The 15574-nt window shown below is 47.1% G+C and overlaps 1 protein-coding gene across 2 annotated transcripts in view; it reads left to right on the top strand.

Annotated features, from left to right (window-relative positions):
- The first annotated feature begins 436 nt into the window (after positions 1-436).
- Positions 437-15574, top strand: part of DRP2 (dystrophin related protein 2) — a 29047-nt gene continuing 13909 nt past the window's right edge. Inside the window, exons 1-10 of one of the 2 annotated variants that reach the window (XM_089904275.1) lie at positions 437-877; positions 4998-5161; positions 6750-6906; positions 8321-8441; positions 10410-10678; positions 11048-11194; positions 11638-11716; positions 13405-13465; positions 13781-13842; positions 15277-15351. In XM_089904275.1, the coding sequence (XP_089760401.1) occupies positions 761-877; positions 4998-5161; positions 6750-6906; positions 8321-8441; positions 10410-10678; positions 11048-11194; positions 11638-11716; positions 13405-13465; positions 13781-13842; positions 15277-15351 (1252 nt within the window). In that variant the 5' untranslated portion in view covers positions 437-760. Of the gene's footprint in view, positions 878-4997; positions 5162-6749; positions 6907-8320; positions 8442-10409; positions 10679-11047; positions 11195-11637; positions 11717-13404; positions 13466-13780; positions 13843-15276; positions 15352-15574 lie in introns of those variants that run through there. The other variant, XM_030761433.2, reaches the window with a different exon arrangement.

Raw genomic sequence — 15574 nt, 5'->3', positions numbered from 1 at the left:
CCATAAATACTTCTACAATTAATGCAAGTAACACTTTATGGCTTGATTTTCCCCATGTCTGTTCTCTCCGTATGCGAACTCCTCAGGGACAGGCACCATGTCTTTTTCATCTCTGTGCCTCCCAAACTCCAGCCATACTGAACTTACTGTTCTCTGAACATGCTGTGCTTTTTTTGTGACATCCGCCTTTGCACAGGTGGGTCCCTCTGCTGGGAATGCATTTCTCCCTTTCTTCCCTTCTCTGCACAGGCAAACATCTACTGAGTCCTTCAAGACTCATCTCAAATGCAGTCTCTCTGAAACCTCAGATAGAGTTAGTTATTCCCCACTCTGTGCTCCCCTAGCCTTCTGGTCAAACCTCGATTATAGCATTTTCCACGTAAGTGTTTTATTATCATTATCAGCTTATATGACTGCCCCCCTCCATCTCCCACACCCCATCCCCAGGCAGCGAAATCTCAGCATATAATCTTTGTGTCTCTAGCACAAAGCACAATAGAGAAACAATAAATACTTCCTTGATCAATAATTAAATCAAATTTTGATGGTACATGATAGCCTGGGAAAAACTATTGGATAGGTAAGTAAGCTTTGAATACTTATTTACATAACTGGTCAAGGCACCTCTAGGGAAGTGGTGGATTTGCAGTCCTTTTCTAGATCTTGACTCTAAATTTCTCCTTGTTACTCTTCCAGGTGCTTATGCTCAGCGGTTGGTGCACTGCCTATCCTCACCCCCCCCCCATGAGCCTCAGTTCTGATGCAACCTATGGTCATGCAGGGATGCCCTTATACCCTCCCACGATGTCATGAGTGGCGGGCAGCTGACCACTTCCATCACAGCAGCAGCCTCCGAAGCACCTGCCCCCAGCCTCAGGTAAGAGGCTGAGAGCAAAAGAAAGACCTGTGGAGACAGGGTGGACACATGATCTGTGTGTGATCTTGTGGGTATCCATGCTTCCTAAGGCTCAGGGGTACTGTCCATATACATGAAACCTCTTGGACAGCACGAGGTCTCCTTTGGCCCATGCTTGTCACTCATGAGGCCTTTTATGGGGGGGGCATGGGGCAAAGGACGTGTGTTGAGCTGGACAAGCCAAAGGGCCCACAATGGCTGAGGGGGCTGGTTTTATGTTAACCTCCCAAGGGAGGTCCCAGAAAAGCATGATCCTTCAGGGTATAGCCAAGGACAAGACAGGACCTTCCTTTGTCTTGACTTCTCTGTGGCTTACCTCATATTCCACACCTGCAGAATATTCCCTCTCCTTCCATTGGCTCTTCTTCTCAAGTCCCTAGTCTTACTCACAGTGGGTTAACCCCACTAAGGCTCCCCTGAGTTTCATACTGGCCTCTCCTGTCTCTCTCCTTCTGTAGAAGTGGAGTGGTGGTGCTGCGTGTGCCCACCTGCATATGTTCTAGGTGGTCAGAGTATGTGTGAGAGGCAGTAATCCCAAGAGGGCAGCCCCCTTTCCTGACAATTAGGGAGGTCCAAGGGAAAGCTGACTAGACAAGAGAGAAGTATCAGCATACTTTGGCTTGCCCTACAATGCTTTGGGGTCCAGAGGCCACAGGAGTGTGTGAAAGTACTATGTTTCTTAGTATCTCACAGATGGACTGCAGCGCTGAGTCACTATTCAGCTGCAAACAGCAGCTGAATATACAGGGAGGAGGAAGAGAGCGACACGGATGGAGAGGTGGCATGGATGGAGAATGTAGGTGCTGGGGAGCCCATTTGGGGGAGAATAATGAGGGAAAGTCAAGGTCCAGAGAGGCATAAGACCCAGGTCCTCCCAAGCTGTTTTCACATGTCTAGCCAGAGAGAATTTGCTGCTTGTAACATATTCTCAAAGTCAGTGTCAACTGAGAGTCCCCCTGTGCACCTACCCCTTCCCCAGACTGGGGCTTTCAGAAGGTTGAGGGATTGAGAAGCATGGGTCCTTCCATAAGGCTTGCCCTGCTCATTGCCCACCCCCTCCAAACTTCTCCACCTGGCAACGGGACCTGAGGGCTTCATTTTGTGACAGAGAATGGTGAGACCAAGCCCTCTCCTCGGTCACTGTCTAGTTTCTTCTCTTCCTTTTCTATGGCTCTGACTTTGTCTTAAAGTTTCAAGAGATAAGGAGAGAGCCCTATGGGGAGTGGGGAGTGAGAAGCAAACATTTTGGCCACAAAAGCCAGAAGTAGAAGGCTATTGATAGGGAAAGAAAACTATGATTATTCATTATTTGCCTATTGTGTGCCTGGCTCTGCCCCAGGGGACTTGTGATTATTAGGGGGAACTCGGAGGGGAAAACAGGGTGATGGAGCATAGTAAAGGAGCCAAATGGGGGCATAGGAAACTGAGAAGAAGGCTGGAGGGAATGAAAGGCTAACATGGGTGGAGCCCAGCTCATCGTGGGTGCTTCCATCAGAACCAGACAACTAGGCTGTGGCTGTATCACAAGAGGCCATTTCTAACTCTGGGGCATTCCCAGTCTGGGGAACTCTGTGAGACTGGCTTGGGACCAATTATCCCAGCATAAGCCAAGCTGCGACACAGAGCTAGAGCCACTCCCTGCTCTTGGCCTGCTGTCCCCTGCCATCCCCCATCCACCCCGCAAGGCTCTACCCCGTAGCCCCAGAAAGGGTCAGGCAGCTGCTCTAACTATTCCTGTAGGTGGGCCTCAGCATGGAAACAATGTGGAACTGTGGAAAGCCCAGAAGACTCTGTGGGAGATAAATGAGGATTGGAACAGAACTCTTTTTGGTCAAAATGAAGTGTTTTGCCTCAGTGCTGAGGGGTGGGGGCCCAGCTTGGGAATGTTAACCTTTCTCCAGCCAAGTCTGCTGGCAAAGGAGAAGAGTGGCCACCTCCAGAAGGGGCCCTGCCCCTCAGGCCAGGGACCTATGACAGCACAGGCAGGGCACAGGAGCGTCTCTGGCGCTGGATCCCTGCATGGAGTTTCTGGGTTCCCTCTTGCCCTCTCCCCACCCTGCAAAAGTCCAGGGGGGATTGCCCATTGACCATCCATCTCCCCCGGCCTTAGAGTGCAGGCGGAGGTCTGTGGGGACAAGGCTCTCCCTCTTCTCTCATTTTCACTGTGGGCTTGGGTCAGTCTTCTGCTGCCCACCTTCCCAACCACAGCTCTGTCCCCAGGTGTGCCACACACATCTCTCACTGGCTCTGAGGACGCTTACTTAGTCAAGGACAAGGCTTATCACCAAGCTCATTGTCCTTCCAGACCTTGCGGAAATTGCTTACCAGAGGTTTGTCACCAAAGCAGTCTGATCCTTTCCTTCACCTCAGGGGGTGGGGGTGGAGGCAGAGTGAGTCCTTTGTGTCTTCCAGGGAAAGGGAACACAAATCAACAGAAGCTCCCCTCTTCGTGCCCCTCCTCAGCACCATGGAATGCTCAGTCCCACTCTCACCATCCTTGCCAGTCTGGGAGGGCCCTCCTGGCCCCGGTGTGGCGGGCCCAGTTGGGAGTGAGCCGGAATTCCCCAGGGACAAAGCCCTGATTCACCGTCTGGAGTCCTGACATAGCCGCCCCCTCTGGATTCCTGGGGGGTCAGTAAACAAACAGGGTGACAGATCCCGCCTCCTGGCCTGGCTCAGCTTTGCCCACCCTCCCTGAGGGAGCCTGCTCAGAGCCTGTCGGGACTCTTCCCTTAGCTCACCAGGCACTGGGTCCAGATTTGTGTGGAGGGATCATCATGGAGCTGTCCAATCCTGCAACTGGGTCCCCAGGCGGCACAGGTAGGGTCCGCTCCCAGGGACGCAAGGCAACTGAACTCAGAGCTTTGCCCCAGAGCCTGGCTGCTCTCCCGCTTCTCCTTCCGTGTGTGGCTGCGAGCTGTGGGTTCTTTTTTAAATCTTGAATATTTTTTATTCTATAGATTGGGCATCATTAATTTTATCAACAGATATTTATTAAGCACCTACTATGTGTTAAGCACTTCGAGCCGTGGTTTGAATGGGATGATTGGTTTCCCAACTTCCTGAGAGTCTTGTGTGGGGAGGAGGTATGGTTTGGGGGCAAGGGGAGGCAAGAGGAGGTTCAGCCACCAGGACCGTGTGCTTTCCACAGGAGGTGAGGAGGTAGACAGGCAGGCAGGCAGGTGGGTTTCCCGAGGCTGAGATTTCCTCTCCACACTCCCCTGCTCTCCACCCCCTTCTGCCCCTGGCTGCGCAGGTTTGGCACTGCATTGAAGGTAGCTAACTCCTGAAGGGCTACTTGGCACAACCCACACTCCCCCAAACCCCACAATACCCTACAGGGTGAGCAAGTGACGGGCTCTGAACTTGACGGCCCAAGGCGAGACTTTGGCAGGCTCCACGGCTGGTCCTCTTAGCTGTCGACTGGTCAGGGTCCTTCGGAGATCAGGACCCAAAATGCTGCTTTAGCCCTTTCTCAACCCATGGAAGATGAACAGTGCTCTTTAGGACTCTTTCCAGCCTTCCTGACTGTGGCGGAAAATGTGAGCGGGGAAGAGGAAGAGGGAGCACCAAGGCCTAGATTCACTTGGAAGTAGGACATCATCTACTACTGATGGCTCTCTCTGGCTGCTCTCTCTCTCTCTCTTTCTCTCTCTCTGGAACTTTGTGGGACAGCCCTTCAGCTTTCTTTTCTAGAAGGTTGGCTAAACTGTGGGACACTGAAGTAAGAGTTGCAGCTCACCTTGAATGTCGTGGTTGCCTATGTTTGGGCAATTCTGAGCAGCTCTTATCTAACACAAATACATCTAGGGTCCCATCTGGGCAGTAATCCTGGCACAATTTGCAATAATAAGAGTGATAATGATAGGAGTCAGCAGTTAAAAGTGACCGACCTGTACCAAGAGAGGACCTTGCCATGAACAGAGCCATGGAGTCATCCTTCCTCTCAACCCCCACCCCTGAACACACCCCAGAACCAGCCCTTCTCTCCCTCTGTTCACACTTGTCCCACGCTTGGCTTGGTGCAGACCAGGGTGTGGCACACTCCAGGGCTCACAGAGGTGCCTGTGTTTCTGTCCAGGTTAGAGCTGCTGCCAGCACCCCTGTGCCTCCTCATGATGGTGCTGGGGTGCCCTACCTAAGCCCAAAGCTATTCAACGGGTCTGTTGGTGCTGCTGGACCCCTGGAACCACCAGCCATGAATCTGTGTTGGAATGAAATCAAAAAGAAGTCGCACAGCCTCCGGTAAGGCCTGGCCCCTCGAAACAGGGGCTTTAGGGAGTTGTCTGGGAAGGTGTTGGGCTCCTCTTGCTGCTGTAGCTCATCATCCTCTTCTTAGCCTTCTCGTCAGCCTCACCCTCTGTTTCTCCTCCTTTTCCTTCTCTGGAACTGGGGGAAGAACACTGGGTCAGAAGTCAGGAGACTTGGATTTGAACCTCAGTCTTGAATAGCTGTGTCACCTTGCATAATTGGTTTGAGTAACCTCTGAATTTTAGCTTCCACTTGTTTGTATTTTTTTAAGGAAAAAAAATGAGCAGAAGAATAATAGATGTCCTAACTATCTCCCAGTGTTGTTGTGAGGACTCAAATAAGATATGAAAATGCTTTCTGAACTTAAATGTATAAGTTCAGATGTATAAATGGAGGATATGATTACTGCCTCCCCCTCTTCCTCTCATAACTGTCCTCCATCTTGGTAGATCTCATCTACTCTCTTTCCCATCTTTTTATCCCTCTATTCCTGTCTATTGCTTATCACCCACCCATGCCTCCCCAAAGTAAGGGCGAATCAGTAAGAGCCTGCAGGCAATTTCTGTATCAGTTGTTCCTCTTTCCTCTACCCTTCTCTATAACCCCTGCCACCCCCACCCCCCACCCACACTTTTCCTTTCTACTTCCTATCATCAAAGACCAAGCTCCTGGCTTCTGGTGGGTTCTGGCGGGGATGAAGAGTGTGGAGAAGTTGAAAGAATGCAGGCTCTGGAATCAGACAAACCTAAGTTCAAATCATCACTGTACCAATGACTTAACTGTGTGACCTTGGACAAATTACTTAACCTCTCTGGGTAATAGCAGTGCCTACCTCACGAGGTTGCTCTGAGAATTAGTGGAAGCAAAAATGTAGGTAAAAGGCTTGGCCCACGTGGTAGGGACGCAATGACTAGTTAGCACTGTCGGCTGAGGGGAATGGGCTCGATGGATGCACACAGCCTGGGCTGGCCTCTGGCTTCCTACCACTTGGACCTCAGTTCATGGCTCATTTGCGGGGGAAGGCAAGCAGAGGTGATTATGCGGTACCCATTTTCCTCCTTCCATATGTCAAACTTCTAGCCTATGTTGTCCTCATCCTTTGGGACCCCTGGGCTGCTTGTATTTGTATGCAGCCTCACACACGTGCGTGCCCAAACTCAGCCACCTGACGCGCCCTTTCCACCTACTGCATCCGCTTCTGCTCAGAAGGCAGCCTCCAAGAAGCCTCTGAGGATGAGCAGTTTGGCATGACTTGAGGTCCCCTAGGACAAGAGGGCAACCAGACAGCTGTCACCTCTAATGGCCTTGCTCAGTTCGCTACCCTTCCCAGCGTGATGCTGGACACTCAACTGAATTAGCTGACGTCTGCCAAGTGTTTTGGTACCGTACTCCCTCTGGAGCTGCCTTGGGAGCCTTTGTGGGTGGGTCAGAGGGAGGGCTCTGGGCCTCCTCCCACTTCGACCAGAGCAGCACCTCTTTCATCTGTTTATATATTAAGGTTCCACATATGTATTTGTTGGGGAAAAATGTTTTGCAACTTAACAAGAGGATTGAAAATCACTGGTCTTACCATTGTGTGCAGCGCCCGCCTAGAGGCCTTCTCAGATCACAGTGGAAAGCTTCAGCTCCCTCTCCAAGAGATTATTGACTGGCTCAGCCAAAAGGATGAGGAATTGTCAGCTCAGCTGCCCCTACAAGGGGATGTGGCCCTGGTGCAACAGGAGAAGGAGACGCACGCGGTAGGTTAGAGTTACAGAGGCCGTGGTGTGTAGCCTCTCCATCGGGAAGGGATCTCTTCTGCAACACCCTGACTGATGGATGCCCAGTCTCTGCTTAGATGCTTAAAGTCACAGGAAGCTGTGTACAGTCCTACTGGTCTGTGGATAGTATTCCAGAGAATAAGTCAAATCTTTCCCCTCTATTCTTTCCATCAAATATTGACCTCCCTTAAAATTCTGCGCTGATTTGTAATGGGGACATGGGAAAATGAACATAATATAATATTAAGTGAAAAAACACAGGATACAAAACTATATACAGGTGGATCTCAACTGTATAAAAATCGATATAGATATGTATGTATGTATACACATGTATACAAACAGAAGAAGAAACTGTATCAAAATCTTCACAATGGTTAAGTCCAAGTGACGAAATCAGAGTTCTTTTTAACTTTCTTCTTCATACTTTTCTGAGATTTCTAAGATTTCTGTGACATATATTACCTCTATAATCAGAAAATAACAACATGCTTCTTAAAATGAATCCAGAATGCACCGGAAGGAATGATAATTATGTGATGTGACAGAGGTGTTAGCTAATGGCAATCATATTACATAAATGTTCGAAATCAGTATATTGTGCACCTTAAACTTATGCAATGTTATATATCATTTATATCTCAATTTAAAAGATGAATGCAGAACGGAATACCATACAACAAGAAAATAAACTATAAATGTGTGCCACAGCGTGGATACATCTTAAAGACAATATGCTGAGTGAAAAAAGAGCCAAATACAAACAAGAGCACACATTATATGATTCCATTTATATAAAGTTAAAAAATGGGCAAAATTAATCGGTGGTGTTACAAGTCAGGATAGTGGTTACCTTGGGGGAGGGGGGAATGAGAGAGTGACCAGAAGGGGTCATGAGGGAGCCTTCCAGGATGCTGGTGGAGTTCTGTTTCTTTATCTCAGTACTGGTTACAGAGATTGAATCACTTTATGGAAATTCATTGAGCTGTACACTTTTGATTTGTATACTCTTATTAGTGTATATTTCAACAGAAAAACTAATTAAAATTTTAATATAAATCTTGCCCATCCTGGCTTTGATTTCTCTAAGCCCCTCACAGAGGACTTTCTGAGTCTTCCAGAAAACCAAGATTCCCAGAACCAAATCCCCACATTTCACTCTACCTTGTGGCATAGACAGACCCATTTCAGAGTAAATAGACCTTCCAGTGTCAGAGTTATTCTTCTGCCTAAGGAGAAGACTGCTCTTCTTTAGTCTGAGTAGCCCAAAGATACAGGATAACGCCAAAGGATCAAGCTGCACTGAGGAGAAGAAAGATTGTCAATTGCAGGATGGATTTCAAAGCAACTGAAAGACTTTCCTTCCCCATTGACCACGTTGCTAACTTCACAGGCCTTTATGGAAGATGTCAAGTCTCGGGGCCCCTATATCTACTCTGTGTTGGAGTCAGCTCAGGCCTTCCTGTCCCAGCACCCATTTGATGAATTAGAGGAGCCTCGCTCTGAGAGCAAAGGTGGGTGATCTTCCCCTCTTTCATCTTCTTCTTGAGCTGTGAACCATTAAACACCTTCCTGCCCTCCCCAAACTCATTTTCTCAACTGTTACCTAGGAGGATAATTTTCTCCTGGGAGTCCAAAGTTGGGAAGAAGCCAGATTCACACTATAAGATAAAGCAAAGAGAACAGAGCCCGGAGCAGGGGAGATGACCGTGTGGCCTAAAGCTCTATGTAGCTCTCTGGAGCATCATGTGTGGCCATTTAATAAGGCATGAAAAAGAAAAAAAAAGACTCAAATGCATTAAACTAACTCAGTAAGTAAAAGTAGTAGTATGTCCTTTAAAAGCATACTGCTTTATTACAACATAGAGAGGCATGTGGCACTGCTATAATCAACCAGAAAATAAAAAAAACCTTTCAAAAATTCTAAAAGGTTTAGTGATTGCATTTGAAAAGAAAAATGATTGTGGCTCTTTAATTCTGACCCTGGTGAGTTCTGGCCCTCTTTCATCAATAGAGCCGGTCACTGTAGGTCTAGGTTTAAATAAGGCAGCAGGGTGGGATCCGTGGTGCTCAGGTCTGAGTGGTGGCCCAGCACGCCCTCTTCTCCAGAAAGAGGCTTCAACCCTCTGAGATTGGTTATGTATAGCCTGAAAGGACCCTTTGTTAATGCAGCCCTTTGTCAATGCTGTTGACCCTCTCAGTTTACCTCGAGCCCCTCCTACTGAGTACTAACTAGTACTCAATTTACTGTCCAATGGGCCTCAGATAGAACGAGCTCAAGAGAGCAGGACAATTCCAATAAGTCTGGAGTTTGGGGGCTCTGAATATACTTCTGAGGGGAGGTCTGAGGGAGGAAGAGGAAACTTACAATTTAGGAGCCTAGGTGGAAAGGCTGGGCACATTATACTAACCTCTCCTTTGTTGGGTCTTCATAAAATACCTCCCTTTTTCGGAAGGAAGTGGGCAGCAGACACTAATGCAAAATCGCATTCCAAGGTCATGTGAATAGGACTCAATGATTTGTCTCACTACACATCTTAAATATTTTACTCACTCTTTACCTTGCCCATTTTTTAAGAATATGAGGAAATCCTCATGATATAATAAGTGGAAAACACTAGTATGGTCTCTTGACTGTGGTGGTGGGTCCATGAACCTACACTTGTGATAAAATCGCATAGAGCAAAACACACACACACACACACACACACACATACACAGAGAGAGAGAGAGAAATGAGTACAAGTAAAATTGGGGAGCTCTGAACAAAATTGGTGGATTATGTCAATGTCAATATCCTGGTTGTGATATTATACTATAGTTTTGCAAGATGTTACTATTTGGGGAAACTTGCTAAAGGGTACATGAGATCTCTGTATTATTTCTTTCTTTCTTTCTTTTTTAAAGAATTTAGGCAGGAGCTGGAAGTGATGTGAGACCACAGGAAAGCTTTATTTATTTATTTAAATTTATTTTTGGCTGCGTTGGGTCTTTGTTGCTGCGTGCAGGCTTTCTCTAGCTGTGGCAAGCGGGGGCTACTCTTCGTTGCGGTGCGCAGGCTCTAGGCACGTGGGCTTCAGTAGTTGTGTCCCGCGGGCTCTAGAGTGCAGGCTCAGTAGTTGTGGTGCACGGGCTTAGTTGCTCCGCAGCATGTGGGATCTTCCTGCACCAGGGATCAAACCCATGTCCCCCGCATTGGCAGGCGGATTCTTAACCACTGTGCCACCAAGGAAGTCCCTCTGTATTATTTCTTATAATTGCATGTGAATCTACAACGAACTCAAAATAAAAATTTTAATTTTTTAAAAAGCTGAATCTTCAAAAGGAGCTCAAATATGAAAAAATGCATTTGTGTATGTATGAATATATATACACACGTACATGCACACACACACACATTTTACAAAGGGCTATCTGTCTCTGTCTTTCCATGGCTATCCTTGCCTGGCTGGACTGACTTGACTTCGTGCCTGCCCTTGCAGATACCTCTCCCAGACAGCGGATCCAGAATCTTAGCCGCTTTGTGTGGAAGCAGGCAACGGTGGCCAGTGAACTATGGGAGAAGCTGACAGCCCGCTGTGTGGACCAGCACCGCCACATTGAGCGCACTCTGGAGCAGCTGTTGGAGATCCAAGGGGCAATGGAGGAATTAAGCGCGACTCTGACTCAGGCCGAGGGAGTCCGAGCCACTTGGGAGCCCATTGGGGATCTCTTCATTGATTCACTTCCTGAGCACATCCAGGCTCTTAAGGTATGCAGGCCCCCTCCCGTGGCTACAGTCCACCCCGGGACCAGATGTTCCTCCCAGACCCTGACAGTGTTCCTGCTGCTGAGGCTCCATTGTTGCCCTGAACTTCAATAGAGTCTGTCCCAGTTTCTGTGCTAGATTTGGGGGCTGGTTTAGCTGAAGTCTCCTCTGTCCTTCTACTGGCTTCTCTTTCCCTGGTGTCTTCTGAGAGTAGAAAAGGAAGAGGATAAGGACAATGCCCCCCCCACACACACACCTTAGTCTGGTTGCCCTAATAGGCAAGCACTGAGGTTGTGCTATTAAAACAAAATGACTAATGGTTCCTCTTTCCTATTTTCTACCTACTGTGGCACTTGGGTTTTGGTTCTATAGCTATTCAAAGAAGAATTCTTCCCCATGAAAGATGGAGTGAAGTTGGTGAATGATCTGGCCCATCAACTTGCCATTTCTGATGTGCACTTGTCAATGGAGAACTCCCGGGCCCTGGAGCAGATCAACATCCGGTGGAAACAGCTACAGGTAAAAGAGAAGCCTGGAGTGAGGCATGAGGAAAAGGCTTGGTATAACTAGGCTTGGAGGGCAACTTACCCAGGCCCAAAGGAAGTGAAGGGGCATTGAAATGGAATCTATGTGGGAAAAGAGTTGTAGAGAATTTGGGGCTAGGAAGCAGGCTTCTCAACCTCTAAACTGCAGGAAGTGATTAAAATGGTCTGAGAGGGGCCTGTCTGCCCCTCAGGGTAGACAGGGGCAGATGAAGGGTGTCTGTGGCCTGGAATTAGGGATGCTCTTCTCTGACCCCTGGGAGTGCCATGGGAAGGCTAGGATTTGGGTGAATGTTGGGAGGATCTGGAACTGAAGAGGCAGCCTCTGAGGGAATTCACAGAGATTGCCAGAGGCATGTGGAAATCCTACCCTGGATATCTGGAATGAGTCCACTGACTTCTTGCATCTTCTTTCCATAGGTGTCAGTTGGTGAGAGACTTAAGCAGCTCCAGGATGCCCACCGGGACTTTGGGCCTGGGTCACAGCACTTCCTCTCCTGTATGTGAGACAAACTGGGCTTCACTTGGTAGAAACTCAGCCACCTTCCAAGAGGGTCTACTCTTGTCCCTTGGGGGCCTAGTGGGAGCGGAGTGTACCTTGGCATCTAAGAAGCAGTAGGATAAAACAGTGTAGTGTAGCGGTTAAAAGGACAGGCTCTTGAGTCAGAGAGACCTGGATCTGAGTCACAGCTGCTCGACTTTATATCTTTGCAAGCTTGAAAAAAATAGCTTAACCTTTTTGAACCTCAATTTTCCCATATGTAAAAAGAGGGAAAATATTACATAGCTGGTAGAGCTATGGGAATTAAATGACTTTATTGTTCCAACAATATTTCTTGATGGCCTACTGTGGGCCAGGTACTGTTCTAGGTACTGGGGCTACATCAGTGAACAAAATAGACAAAAATCCTTGGACGTGGAGAGCTTACATTCTACAGGAGGAAGCCAGACCATAAACAAATAAGTAAAATATATATAAAGTCAATCGGTGACAAGTGCTATAGAAAAAAAGTAAAGCAGGGAAGACGTGAGTTAGGGAGTGCTGGACTTAATGAGGGAGGCAACTGAGTGGAAACCTCAAGGAGGTGAAGGAATGAGCCATGTGGATATCTTAGGGAAGAGCAGAGGGAACAACAACTTCCAGGACCTTAAGGCAGGGGCATACCTGAGGAACAGCAAGGAGGCCAGTGTAGAAGTGAGTGACGAGGGGAGAGAGCAAGAGGTCAGAATGGCAGCAGGAGGCCAGAGCATGGAGGGCCTGGAGGGCTATGGTAAGAACTTGGGATTTTATTCTGAATGGAATGGAGAACGATTGCAGGGATTTGAGCAGAGGGATGACATGATCCGACTTATGTTTTAACAGAGTGTTGGGGGGCAAGAGTGGGAGGAAGGAGACCTATTAGGATGCATATTGCAACAATCTAGATGAGGGATGAAGGTGACCCAGATCAGGGTGGCAGCAGTGGAGATAGTGGGAATGTACAGATATGAAAATTAGATATGCACACAGAGCATTCAGCAGAGTATCTGTCACATAGTAGGAACTTAATCAATGTTAATGGTGATTAGAACTATTGAATTATAATCACTGGCATGCAGATATACCTGCAGAGGGCTCTTGTACCCAGGGAAACTGCAATGAGGAGGTTCGCCAGGTGACTGAGCCTCTCCTGGAGCATCCGGATGTTAAAGACACAGAGCAGAGAGAGACATCCTTTTCCAGAGTTCCTCACCAGAGAGGAGTGAGCAGTCCCATTCCCCATTGTCCCACAGGACTGAGAAGCTTGACCTTCTGGGGGAAGGGCTTTGAGCCCCATGAGGAAAGTAGAGTCCACTTCATATCCACAGCAGCACACCAGCTGCCTTCTGCTGAATGGATAAAATGGCAGACAGCTCAGGGAGAAGATAGGGTGGCCAAGGCCACCTGTTCATGCCCTTGTCATGTCTCTGGCACATGAGGGTATCAGGGACAACCTCTTCTCCTTCCCTCACCCAAACGTCAGGGAGAGAAGTGTGTTCCTTAAAAGTGTTTACCTCATGCTCAGGAGCTGTTAAGAGCTGGCAATGAGAGTCAGGCATCCCCTTTTGGGCTTAATTACTTCTTTGAGAGGATAGAGCAGGGGAGTAACCAGGGGCTTGAAGAGCATTAGTGGTCAGCTTCTTTCTCTTTCTCTTCTCTCTCACCAGCCTCTGTTCAGGTTCCTTGGGAAAGAGCAATTTCACCCAATAAAGTTCCCTACTATATCAAGTGAGTGACCATCTGAATCAGAAATGGGTCAGTCACCTGCCCACCCCCTCCTTTTCCTGTCTTTTTTTCTATCTATCCCTCTCACCCCTTACCTGTTGGGATTCCTCCATCCACTCCAGTTTTTCCTCCTACTCATCTCAAGAGCTCAAGATTCTACCTGGTAAAGGTGAACCCTTGTGCTTTGGGATCCTCAGGGTTCACCCTCAGATCCTGTTGCTCCTTGAATCCAACCTATTGCTGAGGGGTGTGTGCATGTGTGTTTGAGGGGTTGGGGGGTGGTATAGACCCTGGCACTATTGATGCTTTTATTTGTAGCCACCAGGCTCAGACCACATGCTGGGACCATCCCAAGATGACTGAGTTATACCAAACCCTAGGTAAGAATTCAAGTTTCCTGTATAGTGTGGAGATCTATACAGCTGCCTTTGTCCTATAAGAATATAAGGGAGTAGTATTCCATTGTGTGTGTGTGTGTGTGTGTGTGTGTGTGTGTGTGTGTGTGTATACATATACATATATATATATATATATACACCATATCCTATTTATTCATCTGTCTACAGGCACTTAGGTTTTTTTCATGTCTTGGCTATTGTAAATAGTGCTGTGATGAACATAGGAGTGCATATATCCTTTTGAATTAGTGTTTTTATATTCTTTGAATAAATACCCAGAAGTGGGATAGCTGGATCACACACACACACACACACACACACACACACACACTCAGCCATAAGAAAGATGAAATCTTGCCACATGTGACAATACGGATGGACCTTGAGGATATTATGCTGAGTGACATGAGTAGAAAGACAAATACCATATGATTCCATTTATATGTGGAATATAAAAAGAGACAATCAAAATAAATGAACAAAACAAAAACAAACACATAAATACCGAGAACAGAGTAGTGGTTACCAGAGAGGAAAGGGTAGGGGGAAGTTGAAATGGGTAAAGGGGTTCAACTGTATGGTGACAGATGGAAATTAAATCTTGGTGGTGAGCACTTTGTAGGGTATACAGCAGTAGAAATAAAACTATGTGCACATGAAAGTTACAAAATGTTATAAACCAATGTTATCTCAATAAAAAATAAATTAAAAAAAAATAGAAGGGAATCCTATTCAACAAGCAGGTGAGGGTGGAAGTGAGTGCTTGAGCTTTTTCCAGTAGCCTTCTTTCCTTTCCCCTCTGCACCTCCCTCAACTGGAAGCTCTATACTCTCCCTGAACGATTTTATCATCACATTAGGTAATTATGCTTATAGATGTGTACTAGAGCTTCTTTGAAAGATACTATCCAGGCTATGAATATGACTTTCGTGTGCCTTATCTTTGACTGCCAAGAGAGACTCACTATTATGTTGTAAATTTTACCCATGTTGATGCATGTGACTATAGTTCATTCATTTTCACTGCCATGGAGTGTTCCATTGTATATACCACAGGTTCCTCAACCATTCTACTGTTGATGGACATTTCGGTCATTTCTAGTTTGGAGCTAACAAGAACTATGCTGCTTGGTCAAACAAACAAACAAAACATGTGAAAATCACTGCTCTAGGATATATAGCTGGCTGGGTCATGGAATATATGAATGTTCACTTTTACTAGGTAATACCAAGTTGTTTTCCAGTGTGATTGTATCAGTTTACACTTCCACCAGCAATTCTCATTCATCCATATCTTTGCTGGCACTTGTTATTGTCAGACTTTTATTTTTTGCCAATCTGGTAGGCGTAACATGGTATCTTGTTGTTTTAATTTGCATTTCCCTGATCTGAGTGGGTCTCTTTCCATTCTCTGCAGCTGATCTGAACAACATTAAGTTCTCAGCTTACCGCACTGCCATGAAGCTACGCAGAGTCCAGAAGGCACTGCGTCGTAAGTCTCCTATTACACTTCCCTTATAGCCTTCATCCCACTCCTACCCTTCCTCATCTGTTGACTGTTTCCCACTTTCATCCCACCTGTCCAGTGTTGTAGATTGGCTTTGTGGGGACTCTCCAAAGGCTGGGATATGCTGGCTGTGGACACCTGATTTTTCCAGGGCCCTTCTATTTTCCCCAACCCCCAGACTTATTTCCAAATTAACCCACAGCTATCC

Source organism: Delphinapterus leucas, chromosome X (genome assembly GCF_059928025.1).
Source record: "Delphinapterus leucas isolate spDelLeu-1000000601 "Yukka" chromosome X, BTC_Dleu_Yukka2, whole genome shotgun sequence".
Taxonomy (NCBI): Eukaryota; Metazoa; Chordata; class Mammalia; order Artiodactyla; family Monodontidae; genus Delphinapterus; species Delphinapterus leucas.
Note: the sequence above shows the minus strand (reverse complement) of the source record. Positions and strands in the feature narration are given on the sequence as shown.